Source organism: Rattus norvegicus, chromosome 4, assembly GCF_021556685.1.
Source record: "Rattus norvegicus strain SHRSP/BbbUtx chromosome 4, alternate assembly SHRSP_T2T, whole genome shotgun sequence".
NCBI lineage: Eukaryota > Metazoa > Chordata > Mammalia > Rodentia > Muridae > Rattus > Rattus norvegicus.
Window position 1 is genome coordinate 149,933,981 of NC_141537.1, and position 21,472 is coordinate 149,955,452.

Consider the following 21,472-nt stretch of genomic DNA (forward strand, 5'->3'; position numbering starts at 1 on the left):
GGGCACAGGTACTAGTCTGGTGGGGATCTGGGACCAGAGGGACAGTGCCCTACAGGACAGTGGCAAATTCTTTATCTCTGAGGCAAGAGCCTATGTAGAAACAGAGGGACAGTATGAGGGGCCCTGCCACCCTTGCAGGAGAGAAGTCATTTTCTGTGTTGCTCGCCACATCCTTGACAGCCAGCCCTGCTATGAACATAACTTGGCCAGGCCTCCTGCCTCCTGCCAATAAGCTGTTCCTTCTCTCAGCTCTGCAAGGGCTAAGGTATCCTTGTGCAACCCATTCCAGGAATTTTGGAAGGCTCTGAAGGCATAGCTCTCTAGGGGCCCTAGGCTGCTTAGGGCACCAGAGTCTTGGGACCTGCTGCATTGACCTCAGGCCACCTTGATGCAGGATTTTTGCCAGGAGTTACTGGGACAGAGGACTGGCCTAAGGGGCTACCTCCTTCTCAGGATATTGCTAGAGTGGGTTCCCTCTTCAGTTTGCACCCCTGGGCTTCCCAGGGGAGGACAGGGCAGAGCTCTGCTTGATGGGTGTGTCCAGCTGGGTCACTCCTGGGCAAGCCCTTGGCAGCTGTGGTCACCGGTCCTAAGTAGATGTGCTGCTCCTAGCAGCTCCCCTCCGGCACTTGTGCTCCCTCAGTTTACACACTGAGGAGGATCTGGTAGTCTCTGGTCTGGTATCCTGCCTAGGTGACCTGGGGTTGCTGGGGGAGGGCTGTTCTAAGTGACAGCCAGCTCCCTTGCCCCAGAGTGTTGTTGGCACCTGGCCTAAAGTTCAGTGTAGACAGTAGGACATACAGGATGACAAGAGTTCTCCTTCCAGGTCCCTGAGAGCTTCTGCCCTCTCGAGATCAGCTTCTCAAGCACAGGGTACAGCTAGACAAGTCGACTGGGCCAGTGGTGCATGCTGCAAAAGTCGGGGGTGGCTGGGTACAGCAAGGATGTGGAAGAGGATGGAGAGAGGGCAGCCCAGCTGTTGCTCCCGGTTCACATTCAGTTTGCACACATTTGAGTTTGCCCGTGTGGAAGGAAGAAACTTGAGATTTAACCCATTGTACAAGAAACAGGGTATCAGCCCTCCCCCATGTTGGGAGGCCTACGACTTGCCTGTAGGGAGTATATATCTGTTGTCATAGCAGCTGTACTTGGGAAATGTGGGCATCGTGGGGCAGCAGAAGCCCTCAGCTGAGTATCTTCCTTTGTCTACACAGATCTGGGACATGAGTGACGAGGAGACCGTCTGAGCAACCACAGCTCAGGAGTACTTGGCCCTCAGCGCAGAACTGAACCCCAGGACTGGTGATCTGGGCCCTGCCACGTCCCTGGTCCTGATCCCCACACCTCTGAGGACTAGGGTGTGCCCTCTGCTGCCCAGTTGCACCCTTTCCTGTGTCATCTCACCAGCTCTGAACTCAATAATAACTTCGGCATTGCCACTGATCCGGGGCTCAGGCCCTTCCATGTGCATTGGCCACCTCCCCCACACCCCCACTGTGCCAAAGGACTCCCCAGGACCTTTTCATCGTGGTCTCTGACCCAACATAGATCAGACAAGGCGTGCTAGGAGCCCCACGGGGAAGGCTCCTGCTGTGGGCCCTGGGGAGCAGTGAGTGCTGAGCTTGTAGCCTCGAGTGTTCAAGTGGCACACCAAGATGCCTGCCCCAGCTGTGGGCATGCTGTGGTGCCACCCTGCTCCAGGGGTGGAGAAGCTCCTGCCACAGCCCTGTGCTGGGAGGGCAGGGCAGAGCTCTGCTTGATGGGTGTGTCCGGCTGGGCCATGGTCAGGTGCCTCATTGGGTCGCTCCTGGCAGGCCCCTGGCAGCTGTGGTCACCGGTCCTAAGTAGATGTGCTGCTCCTAGCAGCTCCCCTCCGGCACTGTGCTCTCCCACCTGAGGTCTCAGGTCCAGAACAGAAGCCCATTCACGGCTGCCTTCAGCAGATCGCAGGAAGGGGGACTGCAGAGGACCTTGGCCTAACAAAGATGCTAGGAGTGGCCCTACCCATCTGTACAAGGCTCCCACAAGCCACCCTAGAATTCAAGAGCCACACACAGCCTTGGTTTAAGAGCACTTTATTACTGTTCTTAAGGCTACTTTTAAGTACAAAAAAAAAAAAAAAAAAGATGGCCTGCCAAACCTTTTTCTTTTCTTCTTCCAGGGAAAAAAAAAAAAAAAAAAAAAAACAGGCCACAGAAAATGGTATTTTACAGATTTACAAACACAGAGAGGGGTCAGCACGCACATAGATGGCTTGGTTCTGGGGAGGCCACAAGCTCCTGCCCAGGCAGGACGGCGCACTCCTCAGCTGATGTGTGCGGTATCCCGCTCCAGGGCACGACCTATTCCAGATAGGTCAGTGCACCAGGGACCAGCAACCCGCACGGCCATCTCCTCCCTCCCCCAACAGCGATGACCCGCTCACCGACGGGTATCTGAGGCCCGTTGCCCACAGAGCCAGTCCGAGGCATGGTTGTTTTCCTGTGACAACCTCAGTGGCCTGTAGAATAGCAAACTAGTGGCTGTTAATGCGGACGCAGTGTCGCCGTGGAGTAACTGTGTACCTGCACGATTACAGACACACACGACAAAAAAGGTCAACTTTTCCCAACAACAACAACAATGAATGATTACGATGGGAAAGGGAAAATTAAATAGCTACATATCATTAACAAATTAATTGTTCTTCAAAAAATACCTACAAATTTCTCTGTACATTCTTTACGCACAGCGTAATGATGGTCTTTAAAATTACCTATATAAAAAAAGTGTTCTGAACAATTCTTTTTTTTCCTACAGAAAATATAAGGGCCTGAATGCCAAGCTTGGAAGCCCAGGAGAGTGGAGTGAACCTTGTGCGGGGCAGGAGGAGGGCTGTCCATGTTTGTAAAGGCCAGTAGTCACCCTGCGACTACGGGAATCAGTCCCCACCTTTCCACCTGTGCCCATTTCCCAAGTTCAACAGCTAACCTGTTTCCTCCTACTGAAAGTCAGCCCCATGGGCTCCCACGTGCAGGAGTCCATAATGCTTTGTGAGGAAGGAGCTCCTGGCCAAGTGACGCCCTTAGGTGGGCCAGGCCAGGGGACAGAAATGCTCAAGGCTGGGAGGAGCAGCAGCTGTTAGGCATCCCCAGCCGTGTCTGTCCTGCTGGCTTCTAATGTCTAGTTAGTAGCTATTAATAGTGCAGGAATAGTGGTGCAGGAATAACTGTATAGTCAGAGGAATGTGTACAGCCTTGGCCCCAGCATAGGAGGACGAGCACGCAGCTCCGTGCTGCAGGCTGTCAGGCACCTGATGTTTGGCCAGGAGTTGGAAAGGAGCAGTCTGTGTATCAAGGAGTCTAAAGACATGAACTCCAAGTCCCCAGCCCAGGATGCAGAAAATGAGCAGCAACGGGCTTCCCCAGCCTGCCACACCCACTGGCTGTGCGCTCCTCTTTGGAGCAGAGCGAGCGTTGACTCATCTCAGAAGCACAGCTGTGCCAGCAGTGAATGTATCCAGGGCTGAGACTGACGAAACAGGCTAATGCCGACAAGAAGCCAGTCAGTGCTACAGTCTGGGCTTAGTCAATAGAAACCAGCTATTTTTTTTTTTCTTTGAGACATGCACCATGTCAGAAGCACTACAGAGTCCTCCAGCCTCGGCACCAGCCTCGCAAACTGCAGTGTTCAGAGACGGTAAATGCCCATGGTCGGGGGAGTCTGCAGTCCAGCTGTGAGCACCTCAAGCCTAGAGAAAGACCTAGAACCTGCTAGAGACCTTCCAAGTTCAGCAACAAATGCAAGCACACAAGGTCAGAAGTGTTCCCTAGCAGTTTGCCCTCAGTACTGCCCAGCAGGCAGCCCTGCCCTCCCTAGTGCAAATCAGGACAGTTCTCTTCAGGCAGACACATGCAAATGCAGACGGAGCCAGCCCCCAGGTGGAAGCCAAGCTGTGCAGGCCCAGCCTCAAAAGCTAAGAGCACAAAGCGTCCGGATCCCCATGTCATCATGGCTTGTGACTGAGAAAGGGCCGCAGGGTCCCGGCTGCCAGGCGGCAGACCTGCAGAAGTTTCTTTGGTAGCCAGGGCAGGAAGCAAGGATGCTCTGCTGGACATAATGCTCCGTGCTGTTCTGCTGCCACATGGAGGCCCCTTGTATGAACACCAAGCAAGTATAAAACAGAGCAGAACAAAAGTCCAGACAACATGGTTTTGCGAATAAACCATCCCCCCACCCCCCAACCCGGGATTTTTTTCTTTCTTTTTTTTTTTTTTTGTTTTGTTTTGTTTTTTTGTTTTTTTTCTTTTTGCTTTTTTTTTTTAAGCACTGACTGTTCAAAGCTCAGGCAAACCATGCAGATTCCTGTGTGGTGGAAAGGTGGCTCCCCCCTTCAGGAGACCACAGAGGGAGAGTGACTGTGGCTGACCATGTGGGCAGTGGGGCTGGCTGGCTGGCCCCTGCGTGAGGCTGACTCTGGGCTGCTGGATGCGCTGTCCTTGGCCGCTTTGATCTGAAGCCATGTGTCACCTAGTGCTTTGGCAAAGTGGTCGTCCACAGAGCCAGTGATGGACACGGAGTTAGGTGCTGGCTCTGGTTCCTTGTAGTTCTTGCCCAGGCTCCGACGGAAGTGCTCTTCCACCACAGGGTCACAGGTGGCAGTCGCTGCAAAGGAGGGTCAGAGGACAGACAGCACCCCAGTCAGTGATAGCTGACCACACTGTTAAAGTGTAAAGCCAGACAGTTTTGTGGCACTAAGCAATGATGGTGGCTCTGGTCTTCTGTGGATCCTGGAGCCCAGAGGGGGCAGGGACAGAAGGTTCTTTCCTCCATCCCACCAGAACCGTGGCCAACTCAAGGTGCACACGTGCCCTAAAACACTGTTTTTAAACTCAATACTAAGTGAATTTTAGGAAGAGAGGTTACAGCCCGTAGCTTAATCCAGGGTTCCCACATGCCACAGGCTAATGGTGGGAAACTCACCACTGGGTGGTCTCCGGTAGCTGGCAGACCCAGGCGCAGAACAGCCACTGTGTGCGATGGGACAGTGAGAGAGGTTGCAGTTGCGGGCGCCGGCAGATGCACAGGTGATGACGGAGGGCCGGTTCTGTGGGAGAGAGGGAGGGAGGGAGGGAGGGAGGGAGGGAGGGAGAGAGGGAGGGAGGGAGGGAGGACAGGCAGGTCAGCTCCTCTACTAAGCGGGCGCCTCCAGCAAGCCCAGCTCCTCTTGACAGGGGCCTTCCCTGCATTCAGCTGCTCCTGGGGTCAACTGTGTTACACAATATGAGGAGACTAGACTGGGGTGCCCTGCAGATGAGCTCCTCGACACATACATAGCATCTCCTAATGACCAGGCCCTGTATGTACAAATCTAGGAATCACAGGCCCAGAGGCTCAGAGTCCACCAAGGGTCACACGGACCTAACCCCGCATGCTGCCTCTGCTTTTAAAGTCTCTCACTGCAGTTTTTGTGCCCTTTTGCTGTCTCTGGGGCTTTCTGTGTGGGGCTAAAGCCTTGTACATACTAGGCAAGTGCCCATGACCTCTCCCTACCACTCTTGCTCTTTGTAAATCAAGGCCTTCTGAAGTTGCCTCAAACTTGTAATCCTCCTGCCTCAGCCTTCCAAGTAGTTGAGATTATATGCCTATACTATCAGGTCTGGCCTATTTTGTAAATAGCAATAATTTTATTTTCCTTTAGTAGTAGTAGTAGTAGTAATATTAATAATAATAATGATAATATAATAATAGCCTGTGTTTATTCCAGGTTATGACCACTGACGTTGTAGGATCTGAGCCCCAAGCAATCCACTGACATTTAACTTAGGCCTTATGAAATCATATGGGGTGAGGACAGGCCTCTCAAGGGGATTGCTACACTAGTCCTGAGGAACAGAGTGCCAGGGCCAGGCACTCATCTGGACCAACCCTGCACTGTGCAGAGACGAAGCCAAAGGAATGAGGTTACCAAGGTCCCCTCACTTTGGGACTTCTGCTCGGGGGTTCTCCATGGAGCTCTTGGTCGCCAACATTCCAGCCTGATGTGGCCACCTCTAGATGAGAACTGGCCAAGCTGCCTGACATACACACCTGCTGCCGCTCCACAGCTGACCTTCCTGTGTCACTGCTGTTCTTAGTCAGGGCAAGAGGCTGCTCCATGAGGCTGGGGAGGGATGCATACAGGTGGCCACCATGCAAGCTTACAGCGGGGGCTGCAGCCCGTTCGATGGGACTGCGGCTCCGTTCCCGGGGATCTCTGCGGCAGTCTCCGTTGACAGTCTTATTCCTGCAAAACAGGGCCATGCTCAGAGTGGGATGACTGGCAAACAGGGCCCTGGTGAGGAGCCCCCAGATGGCTCCATGACATTCCTATGCTAATGCTAAGGGCAGGACCAACAGGTGAGTTGTGGAACCAGGCCTTGAGTATAGGAGAGGCACCTTTGGACTGAAGTTGACTTCATGGCCTCCCTTGTTTCCTACTGGCAGACATGTTACTTAGCAGTGTCGCCTGCCTACATATAAGATCTATTTCATGGTCAGTTTGGGCACAGTTGGTCACTGAGGAAGACGGGAATGCTGCTGACCCAAAGAAATTGTGCAATCCTATACGCCAGTTCTGCAGTGGGACCACAGTGGTGTCTGCTCCCAGTGGCCAGCACTTGTACCCAGAAACCAGAGCAGCAGACACTGCAGGAGACAGCAGCTCCCGTGAGCTGTGAGTGCCTGCACATTTGGGAGATGCCCCATGGACTGCAGGCCAGCTGCTCAATGCTGCCTCTACACGGGTCTGGAGAGAGCATCAGTACAACTATGGCATGAGAACCCACAAGGCCCAGCTGACACAAGGTGTTCCTCCCTCCACCCACTGATTCTAGAGCCCCTGGGGCTCTGTCCCTTTTTAACCAACCTTCAGAGCAAACCTGTTCAACTTTAAAATTGAAAGGAAAATGGGAGATGAGTCCCAAGACTTTTGGAAATTTCAGGTTATTCTCTGAGCCCCTGCGTGGCCCGTTTGTTCTCTGCCACCAGGGAAGCAGGTCATGTGCACTCTAGCTGTGAGCAAAAAGCAGCCATGCCTGCCCCCCACCAAATGTCACACACACACCACAAATGTGACAGCCATACCTTTAATTAGTGGCCAATTAACTTTCAATTGTAAGAAATGACACAGCAAATCCTGGGTACCTAGTATTCCTTTTTCCTCTGGTGGTCTCCCATAAAACTCTCCTGCCGTACACTGACCGGCCCACTCTGTAGTGGCGTTATTCCGTGGCTTCCCTTCGTTCATCTCAAAGCCATCTTCTTATTAAGCAAATCTGACCTTACAGAGACAGCTCTCACCACACACACACATATCAGCAGTCAACACCTCTTCCATCGGCTGTTCCAGATGCCTTTCCATGCTCACCGCTGGCTCTTGCTGCAAACCATCCTCAGGGAGACTACAGCCATATTGTGCTTCCTTGAATGTGTAGTGGCCCTGAATTCTAGTGCAACCCTCAGGGCAGAAGCCACACCACTGTTGGTCATCTCTGCCTGTCCTACACTAGCACTGAAACCATTGGGGAGAGGAAATCTGCCTGCCCTGAGCTGCAGACCATGCACAGAGAAAAGAAGACATCAGAGTGCAGAACTGGGGGTGGGAAGACTCATGGGGAACCAGAGCTGCATCCGCATCCTTCACACGGTTCACTCACAGGAGCTCAAGCAGCAGACACTAGCGCAGACAGGAAATCCCAGGGACGACCATGATCCCCAGGAGACCCTGTGGCAGGCAATGGGTACAGAAGAACCCAACAGAAGGAGGGCTGAGGGTCTGGGGAAGACAGCCAACAGACGGCAAGAAGACTCAGGCAGGCTAACATCACTTGTCTCCTTGACCACAAGGCCACCAGTCCTTGTCACCTCCCACCTTTGATTCCCACAGCATTTTCACATGGCCAAGCACCAACTTCAATGATGAGATGCATAGAGAGAACAGAATTGGGTGGTACCAAGAGGGGCTTCCAGGACTATGCCTAGGAAATCAGTCAACTGGCACTGAGCATACATCACACAGAATACCATGAAACACAGGGCAAGCCTGGGAATGCGCTGGTTAATTTTAGTAAAATTACACATCACTTTGTTTCCAGCTCATTTTCCTGGTTCCTGGAGCCTAAAGACAGACATTGTTTTCCATGTCCCTCCCCCTTTGAGTGAATCACAGCCCAGAGTGTCCTGCGCCATCAGGACGCTGACCCAAACCACATACATCCTGCAGCTCCTTAAAGACCAAGTTGGTGGACAGAAAACCAACATGGGCCCTGCTGGCGCCTAGAGGACTCACAGGACTGCCTGGGACAAGCAACCTTGCCCATAGGTGGGCATTTCTACTGAGAAATAAAAGGTGGGTAGCCAAAGAGAGACCACCATACTCATCCAATCCAGAGTCTGCTAGGGATGGTCACCATGTGCTTCCAATCACTCTCTGAGCTCCAAAGACAAAATATCAACAGAATTTGGAGAGAATAGACTAGATCCCAGGAAGTACAATTCTGAAGAAAACATGGAGGTAAAACAAGTGTCCTGCCCTTCACCAGGTACAGACTGGAGGGCTAGCCTCATGCATCATCTTGCTCAGCCCCAGGAATCATGGTACATTGGCAGGGTAGAAGAGTAAGGAAGGACCCACCCAGCCTCAGGCTTCCCACACAGGATATCCTGGAGGTGACAGAGCGAGCCTTCCTGATGCTATCTGTGCTGTCGTCACTGCGCTGGGAACCTGGATGACAGTCTCAAGCCTTCCCACAGTCTAGCACTAATAGCTGTGGGAACAGAAGCTAAGCCTTTAGACCCTCCCAAAGCCACGACCAACCTAGAGGCCACCTGTTTTGATCAGGGATTGTGTCATCGGTGGAGATATGATGGTGCAGACCATATCCTCTGTGCCCCCAATCCTAGCTTCCCATCCCTTGACAACCAGGAAGAAGGCCACATCACTACACCACCTCTACCTCAAAGCCAAGAAAGCATGGGCACCATCCAGATTGCCTGACATTTCTGTCCCCTGCCCACAAAGATGCTGTCTCATTTTCTGCTCAATACAATCTTAAAACTCAACTCCAGGACACTAAACAACCAACACATGCCTCATTCTCTCTGCCACAGGAAGGCCCAAGTCCCGACTGGTAAAGGCTCCAGCTGGAGCAGAGCACTGGTGGAGGATGGCCCCCATACCATTCATGCTAGAGCTCTTTTCATCCCTTGCTGAGTGCTCGGACCTTACTATGACAGACTCCAAAGTGGGAAAGAGACTCAGAGGGGCCCAGGCACTATCTGAAGTTACCAAGCTGGCTTAGTCAAGCTCACTAGTGCACAGCTCGCTATCTCTAAAACCTTCCCCTTTCCTGATGGGGTAGAGAACTGTCTGTGCATCTCTCAGCATTTGTTTCTCTCAAGAACTGCCTTTAATTTCTGTCACAGACTGAATGGGGCCCACTGATAGATGTTATATGTGACCAGAACTAATAAGATGAACCACAAGTCAGTGCCACTGGAGGATGAATAAGATAGCAGGCACTCAAAGGGAAGATGATACTGAGACCAGGAGGCATCAATTAAGAAAGTCTCCTTCAGGGGCTGGGGATTTAGCTCAGTGGTAGAGCGCTTACCTAGGAAGCGCAAGGCCCTGGGTTCGGTCCCCAGCTCCGAAAAAAAGAACAAAAAAAAAAAAAAAAAAAAAAGAAAGTCTCCTTCAGAAGAAGTCACTCTCTGGAGACAGGCTAGCCCTGACCTCGAGAGATGAGCCCGCCTCTGCCTTCCCAGTGCTGGGATTAAAGGCAGCTGAAGAAACCCATCTTGAATGGCCTTCATGATGTCACAGTAGGAACACTCCTGTGCTTATGATCTGCGCATACTCTTGACTATTCTGGAGCATGCCAATGTATATGCTGCAAAACAGACTCAGATAGGTACTCAAGGGAAGACTCCAGAAGGCACTGTCACCTTGGGAGGTCATAGGTCTGTGGGGACAATACAGGCACCATGGGCAGTCTTCAATAATGCTATTTACAAGAAAAGCATGGATCCTCTGTTTAGTCTAGTATGTCAGATAAAGGGGCTAGAAACCAGTGCTCTGGGGAGCTTGATGTGGGCTAGCCTCTACTAATATGTTTGTGCCTTAGTTTTAACAAAAAAGTCATACAAGTTTTTAAGCTTATAAAGGTATGAAGAAAACTTTTTTTGTGTCTAGCTATATAATAATTTTGTGCTAATTGTTATCATAAAGCTCAAAAAATGTAAAGGTTAAAATTTTGGAGCCAGCAAGATGACCCAGAGGGTAAGAGCTTGCCTGCCCTGCAGGCCCAGTGACCTGAGTAGGCACAACAAGGAAAACCACCTAAGGGCTCATTCCTCAGAGTGTACCTGCTGTCGGGACAAAGGCTGGCCCCTCAGGCCCACCGTCCTGTCTTTCCACCCCTGGAAGCTCTGCTGCTTTACAGATGTCTAGAAATTCTCTACAGTGAGGCTTTCTGCTGACTGACTGCATAATTAATGCAAAAGCATTTTAAAGCTTTAGAGCAGAGGTTCTCAACCTTCCTAATATTGTGACCCTTTAATACAGTTCCTCATGGTGTGGTGACCCAACCATAAAATTGCCATGTTGTTACTTCATAGCTGTAGTTTTGCTGTTATGACGTGTAATGTAGACAAACATATGATATGTGACCCACAGGTTGAGAAGCATTCTCTAGAGCCTTAGAAAAGCAGGCAGTGTAAGCCTCACTGGCCCTCAGATAACACATGCTATGCGCTGAGCCAGGGCCTGCTCCAGGGGGCCAAGGCCAGTCAGTGATCTGCCTAAGTCCCAGAGCAGGCAGGTGACAGTGCAGGGGTTCCAATGACCTGGGAGAGTCACCTCCTGTAGCCAGAGGTAAAGGCAGCCAGGTAGAACAGCCTGAGCCACATACCCCTGCCACTCTTCTGATGAGGACTGGAGTCAACCTTCCTAATGTTGTGACCCTTTAATACATGACTGAGCCCAGGAGTCAGGAAGGAGCCTGACTGTGTTGTGATGTCCCCTCCACCACCACCTTGCTCTCCTGGCCCCTTCAGCAGCTCAGCGGCCACTTGCATCCCACAAGAGCAAGGTAACAGGCAAAGACACCTAGGAGCTGGGACCAACAGCCACAGGGTTACAGCACCCAGGTAAAGGCTCCTGAAAGCTGAAGTGCAAGCCTCAATTAAGGGAGAGAAGCAATTCCATACGAGTATAGAGACTTGTCACCATACACTTCACTTCCTCCTGTCCCAGTGACAGCAGGGCTCTTACAAGCACTTCTCTCTGAAGGCACAGTGCACTGCTCCACTGAGGCAGTCTCCTGCTCATCTTCCTCCCAATGCAAACCATGGGGACAGTTCAAGAAGTTAGTTTCTTTCCCTCATGTTGTCCAGAAGGCCACATACCCCCATCTCCTAAAAAGATATGAAATAACCAGGTGAATCCACGGTGGCTCTCATAAACCAAGCTCTCCCAGCCTACCCGGTCTGGGCCTCATACTCGGGCTCCACTCTGACTCCAGCCCCAGTTCCCCCAGACCAGAACTGCCTGCATGTGCTTTACATCATTAGCTGAGACAACAGAAAGAAACGGAAGCCTGAGAATCAGGTCTGCCATGAGACTAGGGGTGGAACACCATGCAGTCCCCATGTTAGCAAGAGCTGGTCCGCCTGTGGCCACAAGCCCCGAGGGACTACACACAAATGGGCCAAGAACCCATGTGCACGCCAAGCACGGTTTACAGAGCCCACAGACCATGTGCTGTGCACATGCACACTCAGATGCTAATGAATGGGGATGCTGCTGAGATTAATAAATGTTCATTTAAGATCCCTGCTGCTCCTGGGTGTACAGCTGTTTTCGTCATTATGCAGTCTCTCAATGAATGATACTAAAAAGTACAACCACTATCATGTTTTTGGCATTAAGCAGTCCTCAAACTAGAGAGGGATGGAAAGCATCAGGCTCTTCCTGCCGAAATGCAGCGGCCACATCTGCCATGGGCAGAAAGAACCTCTAGAGCACTCCCTCTCCACCCAGTGACAGGCACCACTGGGCTGGCTTTACACTGGTACCCTTTAGGGAGGACTTGGGACCACTGAGAGGAAGGCTGAAGAATAGGGCGAGGAAGAGGCTGGGAACGAGCCAGACGTCCAGCACCAGTTCACCGTCCAGCACCAGTTCACCGCAGTTCACCGGAGTTCACCCAGACCTACCTGGAGCCCGCCTTCCCTGCCTCCATCTCCTACCCTCAGCTTCCTGCAGAGTATGCAGGTCCAAAGCTCCCAGCACTTAGGAAGGTCACGGCTGACCAGGAGAGAAGAGACAGTCCCTCCAGCCACCAGGAGGGACACAACCAGAGTCAGACCAGCCAGTGTTTTGCACAGCACCAGGAAGTTTTGTAAATGAACTGGCTTTCAAGAAGCAAAGCTATTCTTGGAAGGAATCAGCACCATAAGGCCAGGCAGACAGGGTAGCACCTCCATCAGGGTTCCAGGAGAAACTCTAGGAGGGTAACCTGCCATGACAATTCCACCAGAGAGGAAAGGTCTGGAAACCGTCAGCCACACTCCCCACTGTTGTGCTGCTACAAGGTCTTTCAGGGCTTCATGCTAAATCTTAGGAATGCTCACTCCTAGTTTTCCCTCCATACGTTTGCAGCAAATCGCTATTTAGAAGCTTCACCCTATCCAAGGTGTGTAGTGGGCACACACGCATGCAGCAGCCACAAAGAGGGCTGCACAGATGGCTGGTGAGATGTGACTTCCTTCCTCAGGCAAGCCGCTCAGAACAGAAAAGCTTCAGCACAAAGCCTGCCTTCCAGTGGGTGACAGGTTGCTTCCAGAGGCCATGTCTCTATGCCACATCTTCCTTTTGGAAAAACTGAGAAACTTTATTCCTTCTTTCCCTGCCGGCCTTGTCAGGTCTCTGCAACAGACACCAGCCCATCAGCAGTACCGCACACTCCATAACTAGTTGTCCCACAGCAGTACCTGGTACTGGACATCACTGTAGGGGAGCCAGGGGACCCCCTGGGGAAGGGCTGGCTCCCTCAGCACAGTGGTAATCTCTGAACTGCAGACCAGAATGCATGACAGATGAGGATTAGCCCAGGCCTGTGGTGCTCTATGCTTGTGTCCCATAAGAAGGGGAGGCCTGCGGTTCAATTCCCAGCACCAACATGGCAGCCCACAGCCATGTTAACTCCAGTTCCAGAATCTGACACCTTCTTCTGGCCTCTGTGGGTACTATACAAACCAAACACCCACACATAAATTAAAAATAACAATCTGAGAAGAAAGGAGAGGTCATATGGAAACCTTCCTTTCAATTCAGCTCTACCCGTGACTCGCTCTGGAGCAGACCCTCTGCATTCCCGTACACGTGTGGAGTTCCCACGAGTGCACACCCACTACGCATGGCCACCTCCTGTACACCGTCTGTGGCTGGTGGTGACAGGTTCCGAATTACTCTGTGGGGTCTTTCACACATTGATTCAACACTGAATAAAAACCAGAAAGGAGGGCTGGAGAGATGGGTCAGTGGATAAGGGCACTGACTGCTCTTCCAGAGGTCCCAAGTTCAAGTCCCAGCAACTACATGGTGGCTCAACAACCATCTGTAATGGGTTCTTCTGGTGTGTCTGAAGACAGCAATAGTGTACTCACATACATGAAGGAGGTTTTCTTCTCAGGTCACCTATAACCCTGATTGGCCTCAGAAATTACAAACTATAACCAAGAATAACAGCAACAAAAATCAGCCGTTAACCTACCGTAGAGCGAGCTCCATGAACCTTAGCTATTGAGATTCTACTATGGGCAGTGAGATTTCCCCCCGAGAGGAGATTGTTCGACATTTACCATGGTTTCCATATTGCACTACCAATAAAGGAAGGGTCCAAAGGCCTTCCATCTGGACCACACAGACCCTCAATGTTTAAGGTCCATGGTTGCCTCCAAGTGCCTGGCTTGTCCTTGTTGAGCTCCATCTTTCCAAAAACTGGAGAAGGGAAGGACTTTCTTTCTTTTAATACATCTATAGAATTTAGCAATGAGCTTTAAATTACTGTAAGGAAAGATGGGTTTTGAGAATTACCCTGGTCCTTGGAAATACCCCAGCATGCTAGCAACTGGTTAGGCTGGTTAGGACTCAAGACTTTTCCGTTCTTCTTTTCAAGACAGGATTTCTCTGTGTAGCCCTGGCTGTCCTGGAACTCGCTCTGTAGACCAAGGCTGGCCTTGAACTCAGAGATCTGCCTGCCTCTGCCTCCCGAGTGCTGGGATTAAAGTCATGGCCACCACCACCCAATCTTAGAAGATCCTCATAAACACAGAGGCCATCACTAAAGGCCTGCTTCATCTCTCTCTCAATCACAAAACTGCCCTTCCCGACTGCCATTCAGGATCTTGCTATGTAGCTGAAGCTGGCCTCCAATTTAAGGTTTTCTTGTCTCAACCCCATTACTGATAGGACAGTAGGCCTTCGTCAGCATCTAGAATTCTCTCTCCCTGAGCTGTGCACTTTGCTTTCCTGGGTGGTTACTCACATCTAAGCACTGCCCCAGCTGTTACATCTTCCTTCGAGCTACCCTGGAGCTCTGACTAGGGAAAGCGACAACCATGGAACCTGACTTCCTGCTCTGTTGGGTAGCATTTGCCCTAGAGCCATATAGAGGATTCCAAACCCTAACCTGTCCACTCTGCCAAGAGCTTCCAAAAGCCAGATGGCTACGGTTCCTCTTCAGAATCCGTTCAACTGAAGTCACTGCCCCTGGAGTCCTTAGACTTCACCTGTGCACGAGGGGGTCCAGCAGTGGACAGAGCTGTCTTCCCATCCCTCAGCACTAGACGCTGCTTCCCCGGGACACTCATAAGTGTTTGTCAGTTGAACCAAATGGTAAGGGATATAATACCATTAATTTTTTCCTTAGATTTATTTTCGTGTATAAGGGTTTGCCTGCATGAGATGGTATGGAATCCCCTAAAACTGGCATTACAGGCTGTTGTTAGCTACCATGTGCGTGCTGGGAACTGAGCTCTGGTCCTCGGAAAGAGCTTCAGCCTCTTGAGCTGTCTCTCCGGCCCCTGCAATACCATATTTAAGGATGTGGTCCAGTAGCATTCATTCGCACAGCTCCACAAACCATTTCCCACCACCCAGCTCCGTGAGTTCTCCACTGCCCCCACTACGCACTAATACCCCAGGTCAGCCAGTCCAGGGAACAGCCACGCCCCATTCCCTCAGGGTGAGCCAACCGGTCTCCATGCTAGAGGCCTTGTAATAAGTCAGTTAGTGTACCATCATTGTTTTGACTCTGGTTTATTTTGCTTAGCAAATTCTCATGGCTCAGCCATGTGTGTGAGTCTATGTTAGAGTTTTCTGCCTCTTTACGTCTGAATGTACTCCACTGTAACGTGGAGACCCACGCTTTTAGCCACCCACCCATTAATGGGCATTTTTCTGTGCTGTTCCCACTTCTTGACTATGTGAACAGAGCCACCGTGAGTCTAGGTGTTCGAACCCAGTACACTCTACTTTCAATTATTCTGGGTAAATTCCCAGAAGAGGAGCTGTTGGGTCACAGGGTGGCTCTCAGTCTAACACTCAGTCCTTAGGAGTTCTGACAAATCACCAGCAGAAAGAACATCAGAAGGTCGGGTCTCTAGAACGTGTCTCTCACTCACATGCCACTCCTTACTACAGAGAAACCAAAGGAAGGTTGCCAGGAGCACAGATCTGGTCCTTGAGCACAGAACTGATAAGCCTTCATAAGACGGCCTTCCTAGGTTGTAAGAATGACACTCACGAACACTGTGATCAGACCCCACAGAAGTTAGTGCACACCCTCCTCCCAGCCACCAGGACACAAGACAGTGGGGACAGTGGCTGCGATCAGCTGTGAGCTTCTGGGAGACTCACAGCCACATAACTGTGGTTCTCATTTCTCACTATGAGCCCAGAACAATTGCTTCAAGTCTTCAGAGGGTGGCTAAATGTTAACAGTAATAGCTACCACTTGTATGGCAGCAGTATGTGGTGGGACCAAGTCCTCAGTGTGTCTGCACGACTCCTACAACAAGGGCACTCCAATCCGCAGGTCCCTTCCCCAGGCTCCCAGAGGCCAGTCGTGATGCACTTTAGCTGGGCAGGGCGCAAGTCTCAGAGTAGATGAGGGTAGAGCTTGGTAGAACTATTGTGCAAGTTCCCCAGAGTTGGGACAAAAGCATTTTCTATCAGACCCTGGGAGGGTAAGAGGTCGCTGGCTGATGTTGAGCGACAAGGGAACCTGAGTGGAGTATCCAGGAGGAAGCGGCTGAGGTCAGAGCCTCTAGACTTTGCCAAGTACTTTTCTCATTATCTTCTCTTATGAATAAACTTGAGAGCAGAAGCAGAAGCTCGGTGTCGGGGCTGAGAAGGAACAGGGGACCCCAGCATCTGCTCCCCTCCAACTAGACGCTGTCATGTGACAGCCTCACCTGAACCTGGGTGCTCCTTAATCCTGCCAGCTCCCTCCACACTCCATTCTGTGACAGCTCCCTCACCCTAGCAGGGGGATCTGGTGATTACAGGGCTCAGCTTGGGACAAGGTGCGGGTGGCCAGGAGACAGGGACCCAAGGAACATCCCTGCTGCGCCCATCAGTTCTGCCTCCCCCAGCTTAAATTAATTACAGCTGAAAATACAGCGGGGCCATCTGCTTTGAAAACGGCAGGATAAGGGAATAAAATGAAAGGGGGTTTTGGTACTAACCTCACTTTAATCATTGCCAAGGAGCATGAAGACAGCCCAGCGTCCTCCCACAAGAAGGCCTGGGGCCTCACAAACTTGGCAGGCAAGGCGCGCGCACCCCGTCAGAATAAGAGTCCCCGGGAGGAGGGTGTGAGGTGCGGGGCTGCCTGCCCCGCGCTGCAGGGGAAGCTTCCTGCGGGCCTGGGAGAGGCTGGGAACTCCTGGGAGGCGTTATTTACAGAGTGCCGCCTGCCAAGAACGTTGCATGCATCGCTGCAGTTCCATTTTCAGAGAAAACAGATCTGCTGTCAGAATTACAGCTAGCCACTTCCTCTTTCTTTGTTTCCCTACCTTCCGTAACATCAGGCTTTTAGCAAACTCTACAACTTGGCCAAAGGAAATGCTGGCAGGAAGGGGCGAGGCAGGAGGGAGGGGACAGGCCTGCAATTCAGCTTCTGTGGGTTCTCTGGTCCTCTTGCCCTCCTCACAAACCCCACCTGAGGGGTGTTCCATTAGAAGTGCTGAAGGCCAGCATTTCAGACCCAGCTAGCCCTGGTAAGATCTGTAGATTTCTGAACCCTATACCAGGACAGCGGCCTCCGTTTCTAGGGGAGTCACCTGGCTGCTGCTTCCTTCAGATCCTAAGGAGGCTTACTTGCAACATGCATGGGCCTGCTGGCCCCTTTCACACCTCAACAGAACAGCGTTTATATCTGGTAGGCTCTCATAAGCCAGACCTGTAGCCCAGAAGATGAAAGGGCACCAATGAAAGAACATTGCTTGTGGGAGGAAAACACATTTAAAAAAAGATGCAAAGGCCAACCTGCCAACTGTCACTGTCTATAGCAACCGTGTCCATAACACCGTGTCTCAGGAGTGCAACTTTCTAGTAAAGGCTGCATCTATCAAGCCCAAGGGAACATCTGGTAAAATGGTTAAATAAAAACAATTTCATTTTTGATTTCAGCGTTTACTAAGGATACCCAACAAGAGACACACTCCCAGCTCAGCTCGGCAGGACAGTCCTGGATGGGAAAGAGGCATTGGCAGCCAAGGAGACCTTGAGATGCAGATCCACCCCTTCTCGAAGGGGTGAGGAGCCTGTTCAGCCCTCAGCTCCACTCCCCACCTCCCTACCCAGGGCTAATCCCAAGCTCCCGCCCCCTCTAATGTGAATGCAATCAGGAAGAGCACAGGCGAACAGACCTCAGAGGTCCACACATACAGCTCCTTCATTCCATCATGAGAGTGTTCTACCACGGTCACTGTCACCCTGTCCTAGCCATGTGTTGGGGGCGGGGGTTGTGTGACACGTGTGTATGCCGGCACAGAGGTCAGGCTCCAGTGCAGTTCAGTTCACCTTGGGCCATCAACCTTGGATTTGGTTTTTGCTGCTCCTGCTGCTGCTGGCTTTTGTTTTGGTTTGGTTTTGTTTTTTGTTTTCTTTTTAAAGATAGTGTCTTTTTCACTCGAGTAGTAGGCTATGCTGACCAGCCAGGCAGCTCCAGGGAACCACCTCCCCAGCACTGGGGTTATAGTGTGCACCCCCTCAACCAGCTTTTTCACATGTTTCCGGGAATGCTACCAACTGAGTATCGCCATAGCCTAAAAGGTAAATACTTGAAAGACTTCAGAAGACAGAGCGTGCAGGACAGTCAGTCACAGACTACACATGGCTAGCAGGCACACCAGGAGAGCTGCAGGGCTCTGAGTGAGGACGCCAACTCTCACAGATGTAGTCATTGCTGGGGAGATGCTGAGCAGGGGTGGGCACACTTAGGTTATCAGACACCAAATGGGTCCCCTCCGACCCACAAAGTCCATATTCAGAAAAATGGGAGCACAACATGAAGAGGGTAGGGAATGCAAGGAGGCCTGCGAACCCCAGACACCCTGACCACACCAATGTCTGCAATCTTTAAAGAAAGGAAAGTTGAGGCAGACGGAGGAAATCTCAGGAGAAATGTCCTTGTCCCTGCCCCCTCCCAGCACTGGGGAGCATGCTCACACCCATGCAGCAGATTACAGCCCCATGAAAAAAACAGTGGCAAACAAGCCCAAAGTCCTGAGACCATCCAAGGGCTATAACTTAGGTGGTAGGACACTTGCCCAGCATGAATGAAGACTTGTGTTCAATTTTCAACAGATAAACAAGGTGTGATGGTGTGCCTGTCACCCCAGTACTAGGGAGGTGAAGGCAGACGGACTGGAACACCCTTGACGACGTAGTGAATCTAAAGCCAGTTTGTTCTCTCAACAACAAGAAAAGACAGAGAAGGAGGTGGTAATGGAGGGAGGGGAGGAGGAGGAAGAGGAGGAAAAAAGTGGAGGAGGAGGAAGAGGAGGAAGAGGGGGAGGAGGAGGGGAAGAGGAGGAGAGGGGAAAGAGGGAGAAGAAGAGGAGGAGGAGGAGACAGAGAAGGAGGTAGTGATGGTGGAAGAGGAGGAGGAAGAAGGGAGAAGAGGGAGAAGAGGAAGGAGGAGGAAGAGGAAGAGGAGGGGGAGGGGAAGAGAGGGAGGAGGAGGAGAAGGGGGCAGAGGGAGAAGAAGGAGGAGGAGGAGGAAGAAGGAGGAGGAGGAGGAGGGAGGAGGAGGAGGAGGAGAAGGAGGAGGATGAAAGGAGAAGCAGCAGCAGCAGCAGCCACCACCAGATCAGTTACCTATCAAGTGTGCTGTTGCTGCTGCTGTTAGAAATTCAAGATCCCTGGTACACACACGCACACATTTCCCCCAGTACACACACGCACACATTTCCCCCAGTACACACATGCACACATTTCCCCTACTACACGCATGCCCACGTTTCCTGCTTTCAGTCTACTGACCCCACCTGAGAGTTGGTTAGAGCTCAGAGCTTGTCTAACCAAGTCTCATCTCCAGCAGGGCAGGGACAAAGAAGGAGGGAGGAAGCCATTAACCTGAGCTTCAAGTGAGTTATCAATAGGTAAACAACTGACTATCATTACAGGAAAACAATCTATTTTGGTTGGGTTAGGAAGGAAAAGAAACCTTTGCCACAAATAAATCAAAGCACTGTTTTGGGAGTTTGTTTGCCTGTTTAAGTTAAACTGTCGTCTAACTAGCTGGCTGGAGAGAGTGGCCTTTGGAGCACAGGTGAGCCACCCTAGGGCAGAGGTGAGCTGCTGAATTTACCCTGGCATCTCAACTGCTGTGACCTCCAAACCCACTCCCTCCTTCAAGACCTCTCTCTTTGGCTTTCCCTTGTGCCCTCTTTGAGAGCTCAGCCTCCCCCATACGGTGACCGCACACCAGCCCTAAATCCCTTTGTATTATGCAGAGGGTCCTCAACTTCCCCGTGATGTAAAGGGAGTGTACATTCGGTAGAAACTGTACTCTGGATGTTGAATTTTGTTCTCCCACCCTGGCCTGGCACTGTGCAGTGTCTTCTCAGGCACCTAAAACCAAAGTGCCCAGATCAGCCCTAGTGGCTCTGTGGACTGAGAGCCACATCCTTACTTCATGAGGGGTTGATCTGGAGAAAGTATCACCCTGGTGTTGATGAACAAGCAGCGCCTGCTATTGGTTCAGTCGGAGAGTTCATGGGCACTGACCCTCCAGGACAATTCCTGGGTCCCTTAGCACCAAAACCTACCACCAAACCCTTTCTAGACCAGCTCTCCTATATAAAAATCTCTGAAGCAACATGTTTCTGACTGCATCCTTCCCCAAAAACTTCAATTACAAAAAATGAATAAACTTAAGAAAAAGCATATTTAGAGCACTAAGAGAAAAGAAGCCACGAGTCCCACCCAGCTGCTTGAGGGCTGACCACCATCTGCGTGGGTAGTAAACAAAAGGGCTGGGGTCGAGGGGCGGTTACCAGCTGAGAGGCACAGGAAGGTGTCACAGCCTGCTCAGTCCTTGGCGAGTCACAGGGTAAACGCTCTTCAGAATATAGAGTGTCACAGGTGGGGACATGGGGATGGGTGGGAAGGGTAAATGCTGGACAGACAGACTAGAACAACCTGATTTTAAGTTGAGGCTGTGGAATGTATGGAGATCTCTCTGCCAGGAGTCCTCAAGGATACCACCACCAGAGCCAGCCCAGGTAAGAGCAGAAAATGACCGCATTAAGATGTCATAGACAATGGGTTCAAAGGGTGGAGGTCACAAAGGGGATCACAGCCACCCTGTGTACTGGCCCTGACTTGTGTCAGAGTTGCTTGTCACACGCATGCTTAGCTGGCCTGGAAGTGAGGGACGAAGGAGCTTTCCGTGAATTCTTTTAAAATTTAACCACAGCGTTTCCATGAAAGTCCAGGGAGGTGCTTACTGGGAAGGCAGTTTGCCGAAATGGGCTCCTCCATCCTTGAAGGTCATAGAAGGAGTGTGGCTTTTATTCTGAAGTCAAGGGGACAGACACAGCCCATGGACAGACCCAGTGGTATTGCACACACAGGCTCTGGAGAAGACCTATCGGCCAAGCTCAGCTTGGCTCACCGAGGGGCAGGAGTGAAGGGGCAGCTCCTGGTGGCTCGGAGGGTCCAGTATTCATCACTTGCAGCTCTGCCTAGAAACACATGACCAAGCATGACCCAAAGCAGGAGGGTAGGAAGGTAAGCAGTGGCTGACACTGGTCCTGAGCTGCCATTCAAATAAATGAACACAGTGAATCTACTGGAAAGTGGAGTCCTGAGGGAGGGGTTGGTGTCGAGTATGAAGGACCTGTGAGTGCAGACCTGCTGGTTTTCCCAAGATGA

At 51.4% G+C, this 21,472-nt stretch overlaps 2 protein-coding genes across 13 annotated transcripts in view; one reads left to right on the forward strand and one right to left on the reverse strand.

The window, feature by feature from the left end:
• Positions 1-2,778, forward strand: part of Atg7 (autophagy related 7) — a 208,594-nt gene extending 205,816 nt beyond the window's left edge. For 4 of the 5 annotated variants that reach the window (XR_015685581.1, XM_087657594.1, XM_087657593.1 and 1 more), the window contains 1 exon segment: positions 1,215-1,443. Coding sequence is in view for 3 of the 5 variants with exons in the window: in XM_087657594.1 (XP_087513720.1) it covers positions 1,215-1,247 (33 nt within the window). In the remaining 2 variants the exon portion in view is untranslated. 5 annotated transcript variants of the gene reach the window in all.
• Positions 2,060-21,472, reverse strand: part of Vgll4 (vestigial-like family member 4) — a 113,590-nt gene continuing 94,177 nt past the window's right edge. For 3 of the 8 annotated variants that reach the window (NM_001394032.1, NM_001394033.1, NM_001015004.2), the window contains 3 exon segments: positions 2,785-4,644; positions 4,963-5,086; positions 6,070-6,265. In NM_001394032.1, coding sequence (NP_001380961.1) covers positions 4,373-4,644; positions 4,963-5,086; positions 6,070-6,265 — 592 coding nt within the window. In that variant the 3' untranslated portion in view covers positions 2,785-4,372. 8 annotated transcript variants of the gene reach the window in all.